This window comes from Protomyctophum parallelum (assembly GCF_964188405.1).
Source record: "Protomyctophum parallelum genome assembly, chromosome: 9".
NCBI lineage: Eukaryota > Metazoa > Chordata > Actinopteri > Myctophiformes > Myctophidae > Protomyctophum > Protomyctophum parallelum.
Window position 1 is genome coordinate 26,575,759 of NC_139706.1, and position 12,974 is coordinate 26,588,732.

A 12,974-nucleotide genomic window follows, 5' to 3' on the forward strand; every position below is an offset into this window, starting at 1 on the left:
CGATCCTCCATCACCATCACTACTAGACGAGCCCATAGCAGCAGCAACAGTGGCAACACTATCTGAAAAAGAAACGACCTCCTTTAATTTATGGAAATATGTAGCTGACATATCCGAAAATATATTAAAAACACGGGGTCTGACAGTTGGTAAGTTGAAACCAATGCACTTGTTGTGTCAGTATAGAATATCTCGAATAGCCTACTGTGATTTTCTAGGTCGGAGTTAGCGGGCTAAGAAGCTAACGTTAGCTAGAATGACGATGATGATGATGGCGGACCGTGCCCGTTATTTAGCTGAAGCCGCCCTGTTTACCTAACTGGAATTGTGTTGGTTCTGTTTGTCTGGATCTTGTTTTTTAGTGCTCAGTTAAGCCAATTAAGTATGATTTGATACAGTTGGTCGACGAAATAGCTCAGATATAACTACTGACCTCAAAATCAAAACAAGGGGCCACGGCTTCACTACTGCGAGACGAGAGACGCTTGTATTCGTGGTTGTCTTGTTGACATTTAATAATGGTCAAAGTCAATGTTCATATGCGATCAGGGCGCATATTAAACTGACTTAGTTGTTGACTTGACTAATATAACTGCAATTACTGAATCGCTGTGTTACACACTCCCAACAAGTTATTTCTCTCTGTGTGATGTCTGCTACGGACTCACTGAGCTAATGCTAATGAATCTTCCTCTCCTTCAGACCTGTAACCTGTTTGATGGTAACGTTACCATGGGTGGGCATGATGATGACGATACGGCCTATCTAATCAATAAACAAAGGCAAGATGAAGAGCTGAAGAACAAACTGAACGATAGCAGTCATTGGGGTGATCAGGACACCACTGGCAACAATACCAAATGGCTCAAAGAAGGCCAGAATCAGTTGCGGAAAGTAGCCGAGAACCAGCAAGAACAGGACCACAATTGCAATATCACGAACGGGAACAAGGAGGGTTTCCCTCATCAGAACACTACTCAGGAAGATCAGCAGGGGAACGAGGAGAAGACCAAAACTGTAATAACAACCCCAGGCCTCAATGATGAGGAGTCCAAGAACATCCTTGACACTCTGGAGGCCACAGAAAATAAAGAGAGGGAAGAAGATGACAAAGAGAAGGAGGAAACAACAGGAGAAGACGAAGAGGCGTCAACTGATACTGCAGGAGAGAAAGAGTTGGAAGAAGAAGACCCGAGTGACCAGGAGTCTCAGAGAGATGGAGGTGTTGTGGGGAGGAATGCCTGTCTACTGTTCACCAATGTGAATGGAGCCCCAAGTGATGAGGAGACTAACTGGCCAGCACTGTCTCAGGACAGCACAAATGACAGCTCTCCAAATGGCAACAGAGGTAAGGAGCCGGAGGAGAATAGAATAATAGGTCATGCAAATGCTGAATTGAGTCAGCAAGTACATTTTGTGGTACAGCATGAGTGTTGCTCTGCACACGTCATCAGCCAAGCTAAGGTGCTTTGTTTTATTTTATGCCACAGAGGCAAGAATAAAGATGACATGTTATGGTATCCATGATATTGACTGGTAACATTTAATTTATCATTTAATGATCTTTTCAACAATTATCTCTTGTCATCAAATGTCATTTTCCACTGAAAATCTTGTTCACACAAAGTATAATGGGCTGTCGAGACACCATTCATGACAACTATAACTACATATGTTGATGTGTGAGCATCCGCTTGATCAACCGAATATATCATGGTGCCACTTCGCCATTGAACTCAATGGCTGTGGCCACCTCGTTCTATTAGGTTTTGATTGGTGTCCACATTTTTTATAGTTGTGCTTGTGATATGACACGGGTAGACTTTTCTAGTTCAAGGGTCTCATGACTCGGAATCGCTTCCAAATGGATGATGCTTACAGTAGTTGTGACATCACATTCTTGGTGTTTTTAGAGTCATTCTGGGATTCCAATGCCTTTGAGACAGACACAGACTTACCTGCTGGCTGGATGCGGGTGCGAGACACATCAGGCACCTACTACTGGCACATACCCACTGGCACCACCCAGTGGGAACCTCCTTCACCACTGGATAAAGTTGGTGACTCCATCATGTCCTCTAGTATGTCCTTGGAGACCACACCATGTGACGAACCTGAGGTGAGGTCTTACAACTTTTCTTCTAATGTTATACATCATAATGTAATAACAAAACTGTCTAAAGGCAGTAATAACACCTTTTTGTAAAATTTCTAGGAATCATGGCTTCAACTTTCTAACCCAGAAGATGGAACTAGTGAAGGGGAGATGTGGAAGGTGAGTCGAAACTGAATTAGTTTACTTAAGCAAGTGAGCTGATATTTATAGATGAGCAATGTAAATTAAAAACCCATTAAACCAGGGTGTCCTGTTTCTGCTCAAAAGGATGGCATTTAGGTTGCTAAACATCAGCTTTTCTAATGATATAATATGTTTACAATAGGATTATTGCTCATATAATCTGATGCACCCACATTTTAAGGATGACAGTGCCCTTCACACATCTATTGTAGTGATGCCTTTTGGCATTAATGGGATGAACTTAAGTCCGGTTTCCTTTCATAGGAATCTTTCTGCCAAAAGAGAGAAATAAAATTGCTGCTAATGCCTGCCTTTACTATAAAAGTAAAAGGAACGACCAAGGGGAAATTGCAGCATTTGAAGATGCCGTTCTTTTTTTTCCCCTTTTTTTTTTTTTCAAATGTCAACGCTAGATGCTCTTCAAGTAGGCTATCTACAAAGGTTATAGCTCTGGGTACTAAATATTCTTGATAATGTTATGTATGTTGCTGGCCACAAGGGACAGATGCAGGTTTAGGCCCTAACTAGATGTCTTTTCTTTTTCAAGCAGAAATGCACTGTGAGGCACTGAACAAACCCTGGAACATTATGAGGCACTAAGCCTGTAATGTAGCCAGTAATACACAAATAATCAGGGAGATTTTTCCAGCCAATGTGCATCATTTCTGTTGGCCATGTTGTATAACTCCACACACTGGTTAGGCCTATGATCATGTTTTCAAAAGCAAGTGGCTATATGTCTTAGTTTAATTATTTGCTGTGATCCTTTACTAAAACATAGTGGCTTGCCACTATGTTTGAAGTCCTTGTCTAACGTTTTGGTGTTATATTTGCAGGAGGGTGATGCGGCCTCTGACCAAAGCCTGAAGGAGTTTGAAGGGGCAACTCTGCGCTATGCATCCATTAACTTGAAGTAGGCATTGGTTAATATCAAATTAAATAATATATTGCTTCTCGGACCAAGTTTTATGTTTTGATGCCATCATCCTCTTGTCATTCTAGCTACAACTGTTCTCAGTCTGAGGAAGAGGAAAAGCTTGCTCCACTCTGCACAGACCTAGAGGCTAAGGTATAAAGACTAGTTCTAATAGATGCCCAGACTTGAATGCACTACTCCCACAGGAAGAGGGTAGTCTGTTGGCTGTTCCGCCTGTCAACACATCTGCTCCTACACCTGTTTCCTAATTGGCTTGTTTTCACCCTTTCCCCTCTCCATTGTCTTGTCTACACCATTCCAGTGTTTCGCTGTGCGCTCTCTGGGCTGGGTGGAGATGTCTGAGGAGGACCTGGCACCGGGAAAGAGCAGTATTGCCGTGAACAACTGCATCAGGCAGCTGTCTTATCACAAACACAACCTTCATGACACAGCTGGTATCTGGGGAGAGGTAGGGATTGTGTTTTTCCTTCAGTAGGCAATGGAAAACCTTTTATTTATTTATTTATTTTACTGCTGAAAGAGCAAGCCAGTCCAAAAATGAGTCTGGCAGGTGGCTAGTGTTTAGGTTCAAGGGTTTTATTGTTGCATGCCGCTTACAATTCAGCTGTCACCACATTGCAGATTTGCAGGCAGTATTCACACCTTGCACGCCACACAGGAAGTGAATTGACACACCCTGTCCACGTGAAGCCTAATTTACTTCCCAGGTTTTTTGAGGTCATGCAGCAACAGTATTACTAAGTAAATCACATTATTTAGTTATGTTTTTTCAGCCGCTTTGAGATATTTTGTTTAGATAATGGCATGTTAAATAAAAATCACACCCGCGTGAAGTGAGGGGCGCTCTTATCATACAACTTACAACATCGAGGACAAAACAAACATGGACAAAACAAACGATAAACTCTGTTCATTGTTAATGTTAGTGTTTGTGTTAGTGACAAAACAAACATTAAACTGTATAGTCAAATGGCGTTTTTAATGTTTGTCTAAGGAAACATTAAACCTGTGTATATAGGAGGGGCTAGCGCCCCTCAAAAATAAAGAAAATAAACTGATACATTGTTTATTTTTAGATGCACCACTGTTTGATTCAGGACTTTGCTAATAATTGTAATGATCCGGGGCGCCCGCGGTCCAGGCACATACAGTACTGTAGCATAGGCTCTAATGCAGCCTGGCGGCGTGTCACAGGTTCGTTCGATCCCGACCTTTGCTGCGTGTCACTCACCGTCTCTCTCTCTCTCTCCCCGTTTCCTCCACTGGTAAAGGCAGAAAAATATATCTTAAAAAATCACACCCATTGTACATCACCGTGACGTCTATTTATCTATTTGCTCAGACACTATGCCATAAAATTCTCCATTGTCAATGGGAATTGTTTGTGTAGGACAAAAGATATCAATGATCCATAACCAAATAATTGTTACAACAGCATCTTTGGAAGGGCTTGCTACAGTATATATTTATTTGATTACCATGTTATAGTATGCTCATTATTAATGGTGTATGTGTGTATTTTCACAGGGTAAAGATATGCGCATGGTGCTGGAGAATGACACCATGAACCTGATTGACCCACTAGGCCAAACACTGCTGCATGCTCAGCCCATTGCCAGCATCCGGGTGTGGGGGGTGGGAAGAGACAATGGCAGGTCAGTGTGTCCACAGGATGTGGTCCAATGGAGACCAAGGCTAGTCACTGTCCGACCACAATGCTTTCCTTTCTAATTTAGTCATGTTTTTCTGTTTTATTTTTGTTTGCACTACAATAGTTACACTTTGTAACTATGTCATAGAAATATTCAATGGTCATGGTTTAGCCCATTTAGACCAGAGGACGATTTAAGAAACAAATCCTAACCTAAGTTTTCAGAAAGACAACGTTTGTTGTGAACTTGTACTGTATCTTGCACTGAAATATTAGGCACAGTTTGTATTAGCCAGATTTAGTCAGATTTATTAATCCTATTAAATTGCCTACACTATATATTTATGCCTATCATAAACTGCTGGATAAAGTATTTTTCTCCTGGCAAATTTGAACCCAGTGGTTATTTTCGCTTTAAAATGTAGGCTATGTATTAGCCAGCTGTAGTAGTCATTATGAGGCACTTTAGTCTCTGAAATCCTTGGTTGCAGTCATGCCCCAGCCATGATACACTACTGCTCTCTGCTGGAGTATGTGTAGTATTGCAGATGCTCCTCAAAATACTGCCTGTACACATTTTCCATAACTGCCCACCTTTCTGATACCTAACTCTTTTTTTCTTTCATGCTGCATTGTGCTGTCATTTACAGGGAAAGGTATACTTCAGTTGTTGTTATTAGTAGTGGAGTATTGTGCTTACTGTGCCTGTACTAGCATGTGTACTATTATTTGCCTGTTTCTGTACTAGTTTGATTCAAGTGATGTTCATGTCGCTACAGTGTGTGTGTGTGTGTGTGTGTGTGTGTGTGTGCTCTTTTTATATATTTGTTTGTGTGTTCGTTTCAACTGCAGAGACTTTGCATACGTGGCTCGAGACAACCTGACCCAAGTCCTCAAGTGTCACGTTTTCCGTTGTGACTCACCTGCCAAGAACATTGCTACCAGCCTGCATGAGATGTGCTCAAAGGTCAGCCACCTATGCTGAGTATTTTGTAATTTACTTCTGTGTCATTTTTAATTAATTACGCTATGTGTTTTACACTAAGCATGAACCCTTCCTGAACTCTACCTCTTCCACTCCGCCTCTCCTCAGATAATGACTGAGAGGAAGGCATCCAAGCCAGGTCTGAGTAGGCTGAACTCCGACCCTTGTAAACCATTGGGCATCCCGATTGAAGGTACGGCAAGGCTTTCATCCCTGCATGGTTGAATATCTATATACTATATCTCTGCTGTCGGGAATAAACCACTTAACTCCAAAATGTTCATTTTTCAGAAAGTAAAAAAATATACATTGTTCAGGAAATGAAGAAAACCTTATATTTTGAAAAAGCAATACTGCCTCCGTGCCTCATCAAAGTTGGTGTTGTGACTTTATATATTACTTGCATGAGAGGGGGAGAGGTGGTGGAGTTAGCTGCTTTAGCAAGACAGTTTGATATACTATCAACAGCAACGATATACTATAATTGACCAAATCTCTGGTGTCGTTCACTCTGTGGCCGGCGTAACTCGGATAGCGTCCGACCGTACGATCTCATACGATCTCCTGACCCTGTTTACAGTGTACACTGTACAGTGACGAGTGGCAATTCTGACGGTCCCAACGGTTTCCGAGGACCTAAAAGAAATATATCTATCTGTCAACCCGCGGGGTCTGAGGAGAGCTTTAGGGAGATCGCCGGAGTGCCACGCCACGTCACTGCCGGCATAAATCCATAATAGGCTAACCAGACCCGTGTGCTTAACTGAGAAGCCGAGCATAGCCAAAAAAAATGGAATTACTTGCATGGAACCAAGTTAGATTTCCGGTATATATTTTTAACCACATTAACCCTAGTGTCCCTATAGAGGGTATGCGCATGCATAAAGTGAATGGCAGATTGAGTGGCAAAGTGAGTTTAATGTTGTTTAAAGTCATTTAATGCAATCAAATATGACTTTTCTGTTTGGATGTACGGTCTGTTAAGTCCAGAAAGTAGTTTTTTGCCAATTCCTGGTATGATGATGATGTCACGTGCATACCCTCTATACTGAGCATGTCGGGAAACAAAAAATAAATGCACATTTTGGTGTAAATAACAGATCTAGGTTGCGATATGTTGTGGGCTGGCTGTTTTTGCTATTGGCGTACAACAAAATAAGTGGTTAAAATGTGTAAATACTATATAAAACTTTCCAAACGTATCCTTTTATATGATCTACCACAGAGTTTCCTGCCCCCAAAAATGAGCTTTTCCAGCATTTCCATGTGTACTACCTTGGTAATGAGTGCGTGGCTAAGCCAGTAGGTAAGTACTGCATGGATCTGAAAGGCTTTCATTTGACTGTGTAAACATATATTGCATTTGATTCATTCTATAATTTCTTTAAATTGTATTTATCCCCTTTGCATTGCTCAGGCATGGACACAATCAACATTGCTCTGGCGAAAGCAATAGCTGGCCAAGATAAACAGGACTGGACTCCTGTCTCTGTCAATGTCGCCCCTGCTACCCTTACCATACTTGCAAGACAGGTAACTGTACACTACATAATGTGTCTCCCAAGGCCATAATGTGCAACATATCATTTCTGACGGGCATAAACCCTATTACATCTTTTCCCCGTTATTCCCCGCCCCCCATAAATTAACGCCCCCTTTTTCCCCCCCTTATTTTACCAGACTGAGGAGGTGCTGTCGGAATGCAGGGTGCGTTTCCTGTCTTTCATGGGCGTGGGGAAGGACGTCCGCACCTTTGCCTTCATCATGGCTGAGGGTCCCAGTGATTTCATCTGTCACATGTTTTGGTGTGACCCAAACGCTGCCAGTCTGAGTGAGGCTGTACAGGCTGCCTGCATGGTGAGTGAAGGTGTCAGTAACGACGACGACAACCTACCTCAAACCCTAACCTAACCATAACCGCAAGCACTGGAGCAGTGCATGCTCAACCGATACTCAGAGAAGTTGAGGGGCGTTGACGTAAGCGAGTCCGGTCCCATGAAATTGTCACGCGCATGCTAGTTTGTGCACATGCCCGCCGGCGACTACACCTGGATTGTGGTGAGCTTTCTTCCCCCCTCATGTGCAGATACGTCGCTGATCCAGTAAACAAATGGGTTCTAATAACCCAAAAGGGACCTCTGCATGTTTAGATCGTAGACACCAGTGAGCACCCGTATTTTCTTTACATGCCACCTAATTTTGTCCCCACGCCTTTTAAGTTATTTGTCTGTCACACTACATTTGCAAATACATTTGTCCTCTGCATTCAAATCACCCGAACAATTGGGCGCTGTTAATAAAGTGCCAAGGGAGCAGTTGGGGGGGGGGGGGGGGGGTAAGTTTCTAGCTCAGGGACTGTTGGAATGACCGTGTTAGTGGCTGGAGAAACAGTACAGAGGCATTGGTAAAGGTTAATCAACTGGTTTGTTTATTCACCATTACCGTTCACCATTTACCGTTATATTACTCGTTACCGACCAAGGTAGTGTATAACCCAAATTGGACTTGCCCCTAATGTTGTGGAACTCATTGGCTGAGAGGCCATCTCAGCTAAACAGGAAACGGTATTCAACAATAAAATCATGACTGTACAAAATGGCAATATGCTGTGCAAAATAAGTGACAGAGGACCACTCTGTTACAAGGACACTGAGATTAGGTGAGCCATGGGGCGAACCAGGGATCTTCGGATACCATTTGATGTGTTATGCTGTTATACAAAACTGTGCAGTGATGACATGGCACTGCAAGTAAATATATTGTGGTAAAATACTAGTACAGAAACTAGGCATGATAAAATCATGAATGGCATTTTTTGTTTCGGGTTGGCCGTAGATTTTTATTTGTTCCATGAAGATACGCAGATTATTATACTACAAAATGGATAACCTAAGACGAGAAGAGATTCAACTTCATTGGGGTGCATGGACATTAGTCTGGCAGAGTCTGCCACATTAAGATTTCACTGCTCATACATGTACAGTATGAGTATGTGCCAAATAAAAAATAATAATCTTGAATTAGTAATTGAATAATTGGTTTAATTTTATAAAGAAATCGTTAGTTGGTGACTATATTCTATTAAAACACACCCCACCTAGAGGTATAACAGTATTTGCCAACAATACATTCTGGCCAGCCGGAGCAACTGTACTCTATACAGTATATTTTCAATTGATAAAATTGAAAAAAGCCTGTATTTGGCCTTGAATCTTGTTACTGTAATCGGCCTCCTTCAAATAGGCCAGTACTGGAGCACATGGAACTTCTTATAGACTCCTTTTAGGTTCACTCAAATTATCTAACATAGATTCCATTGACCTACATTCTTTGAGCACCAGGCCCTCATCGTTACATTACATTAGATCTACAAGCTCACAATGTGTGAGCAAGGTGTTGCGACATAATAGATTACAGTGGCTAATAATCTGTGTTCTGTTGGTGTTTGTGTGATTTCTGGTATCAGCTGCGTTACCAGAAGTGTCTGGATGCGCGACCCCCCAGTCTGGGCTCTTGTCTGCCCACTCCCCCTGCTGACTCCGTGGCTCGCCGTGTCAAGAAGGGAGTGCAGAGTCTGCTGGGCAGCTTTAAGAGCTACAGGTCAGGATCTCAGTCCCCCTGAGCAGGAAGAATGTTAATCCACACCTCAATGAGCACTAACCTCCATCACAACAGCCCCTCTCACGTGTATGTATCGCCTCTATCTCTCTCTAAAATTCTCCTTTCCGGCTCATTGTTTTGCCTTATCCTGTCACTTCACTTGTCTAGTCTCTGGTCTAGTGCATGGAGTTGTTACCGAGGGAAAAAAAGTGAGAATGCAATGATTTCTTTCCGTTTCTTGTTCTCATATCTGTAATTCTCTTTAGCCGCTCTCTCAAATACAAGTAATCGAACCCTGCTGTTTTTATTTTATCTGTGACTATGAACTATGTTTGTTTTAACAAACTATTCTAGGAATGTCGGAAGTGGATGTAATATCACTAACTACCATTAATCTAGCATGGTAAAATTATCTTACCCAAACACATTTTTTTAACTGTATTAAGCCATTCAATCATGTAACTAACTTCTGAGTATCATTGCCCTTCACTCTGTCTTGATTCTTGCCAACTTCGGTTGTCACAATAGTCTTGTTGAAGTGTCCTGTCAGATAGTTGTATGTCCCCAACACCCAAACAATTGTAGTCTTCCAAAGAAGCGTGCGATCATTTGTCACATAGTGAGCATTGAGCAACCACTGATTTGAGTGTAGTGGTGTTTCCCATACATTCTGCATGGACATTTGCAAGTTCAGTGCTTGTGTGCAATAATCCAACTTTTCCTGTGTGGTGAAAAGTAGCTATTGGGTCTGCCACACGTTAGCTCAGAGTCTGGTGGGATTTGGTGCAAGGCTTACTGAACGCCACAGCCATACTAGAAATGGATATCTGTTGATGGGTGTAATATTAACAGAAATCACAAACTCTGGAGTGAGTTGCACATAGGCATTTTCCATCACCACTGAATTGTACTGTAGAAACTTGCCACAAGCTGCATGTTTTACTAGCTTAGAGTTATAACAATGGGCTAATTGCTGCTTGCAGCAGTGTAGTGCTAAGACCTGTTAATGTATCATAGTAGATGCTGTATGTGCTTCTGTGTGGTAAGGAGGAGACTCCACTTTGATGTTTGTTGTTGTTTATAAGGCATGTCACTCTAGTTGGTATCAGTGTTGATCTATTATAAAATAGCAGTAGTAGATTATACTTCCCTGTCACTTGCTTGAGGGTAAAGAAGCGAGAGCAAGTTGGTGTCTCCCTTAATTCACAGTTGTGGGAGTGGGAGAGGGGTAACCTTGAGAGAACTTCTCAAATGTCCAGTTTACATTTTCCTTTAGTTTTTCTTTTCTTTTTTTGCCACATTTTGCTGTGGGCCACACCAAGTAATATATTTTTTATTGTTTGCATACACTAAAATGTACTCTATACTCTAAAGCAAGTTGCGCATTTGCTCATTAGATAATTTTTTTATATATATAAAGAACACAGATGAATTTGTGAGAAACTGTATTTTATGTTTGCGATGTGTGTATTTGTAATAAGTATTTAGCACAATAGTAATTTCATCTCTCTTACCATTATGAATGATGCGCATTGTATGCTTTTAAGAAACCCCAGAGGACATTTCTTTGGCCAGTCTGTCTTAGCCATTGCTGCTAGCTACCTACACAAGAACATCAAATACGCAAACAGACCTAAATGTGGTTTGCTACAAATTGAAAGTACTGGTGGTTTCACAAATGTATCAATAGACATTTAAAAACACTGGCAGAAAGGAATGTATTTAAATGAAACAAATGTAATTGTTCCTTGCCATTGCTAAAATAAACTGTTTTTTAAAACATCCAAACCAATCAAATCAGACTGGTGTAAGTACTTGCCAGATGGCTGGAGAGCCAAAAACATTCATTCATTTTGGCATGGTTTCAACCTAAATTTGTTGACTGTGATCCTTGTATCTTTATAACTAGTATAAACAAGTACTAACACCACTGATTTGAGTCCTTATGATGCATTCATGGACTGGCTGCATTATAAGTTGTTTGGAATTGTCTCCCTCTGCTTATTAGAACAGCAATGAGCTGTTCAAGTTTCCCTTTTTAATTTTAAATTAAATTGTCCTGTTTGTATACTTTTTGCCAGGCCATCCTTGAAAATGTTATCCTTTGTTGGAAATATGATTAAAACAAATTACACAAAACTGAAATGAAAACGAAGTGGGGAAATATGTGTATTTAAAATATATATGTTGAAAATACTGCCATCAATACACACGTCACTTGCTTAACCTCCCTCAGGAGAGACGATTCTTACTGCTGTAGCTTCAAGCTGCAGTGTAGTCTTCTGTGGTGGTCTTACACATACTCATTTTAAAGCCTTGTAGTCATGAAAGGAATTTGAGGACTGGTTTTTCACAGATGAGCTTCATGTATTGATTCCTCTCAATTTTATAACCATCTGGAGATGGTTAAATATTGTAAAATCTTACAAACGGCTTATCTACATAGTATGTGTGCTAGTATGTAAACACTAACTGATAATAGTAGACTAAATTGAATTGTCACAAGTAATACGTTGTCACTTTAACTCACTTACCTGTGTCACTCAGAAATGTGATGTTTTTATCTGATATGTTTAACTGTCATCACTAGAACAGAATGAGTTACAGAACACTAGCAAATAAATTTATTTCTGTTTTATGTAAATTAGGTGTATAAAATGTATGTATATAAAAGTCTGCACAATAAATGTGAACATATCATGATTATTTTTCCTGTAGTTTTGTCATTTATGAATATGAGTCTGTGACACAAATTGCCTGTTTTGGCCATTTGAATCAAATACCTAACCTCTTGGAAGATTGGCTTCCAAAGGGCATTTGTAGATTAGATCACTCCCAAATGTTTCAGGAATCATGGAATCCTTTTTCCATTTTTCAATCAATAGCTTTATCTGTCATTTGCAGCCTTTTCCATTAAAATGTAAAAGAAGCGACGCTACCTGCCTGCACCTTCTGCATATTTATTCAAGCTGCTGACATTGGTTGTACCATTATATATTGACAGAGGAGTGCATGAATAAAATGCAAAATACAACCCCAAGTCCACCGATTGAATTCTTGCCTGTGTTGCTGCCCCTACCTGCTGAGTTCAAATGGAATGGTATCTATCCTTGCTGTTACCCTGAGCGATGGCTTTGGAGATGAAAGGTGCACATCCACTGGAATCCTCAGCCATCCCGGACTGGTAGTAATGGGCTCTACATTGCAACACAAATATAAAGACTGCCCTTCAAGCAGGATTGCGCCGCTGTCTCATAGATCAAAGCTCTGGCCATAATGGCTTCCTTTAGAAGACGTAGACCAGAAACCTTACCTTTTCTGTGCAACTGTTAGGCTGATAAGAGATCAGTCTTGTCAAAGTCTGACAACTAAGTCTGTTATGTATGTAGCATCTTGGTAAAAGGGGGTGAGTGTGGCATGCGTTCAGGTAAACACATGAATCATGCCGGGTAAACAACATTAACCTGTTCAAATTACCTGGTAATTCAGCAGAGTTCTCCTT

The 12,974-nt window shown here is 41.0% G+C and overlaps 1 protein-coding gene across 1 annotated transcript; it reads left to right on the forward strand.

Annotated features, from left to right (window-relative positions):
- On the forward strand, window positions 1–12,175 carry apbb1 (amyloid beta (A4) precursor protein-binding, family B, member 1 (Fe65)). Its single transcript, XM_083773678.1, has 14 exons — window positions 1–149; window positions 703–1,348; window positions 1,914–2,119; window positions 2,216–2,275; window positions 3,136–3,212; window positions 3,302–3,368; window positions 3,538–3,684; window positions 4,764–4,891; window positions 5,740–5,854; window positions 5,981–6,065; window positions 7,098–7,178; window positions 7,290–7,405; window positions 7,553–7,729; window positions 9,339–12,175. The coding sequence occupies exons 2-14, from the start codon at window positions 733–735 to the stop codon at window positions 9,492–9,494; spliced, it is 2,031 nt and encodes a 676-aa protein (XP_083629804.1). The 5' UTR covers window positions 1–149; window positions 703–732; the 3' UTR covers window positions 9,495–12,175.
- Window positions 12,176–12,974: the final 799 nt, after the last annotated feature.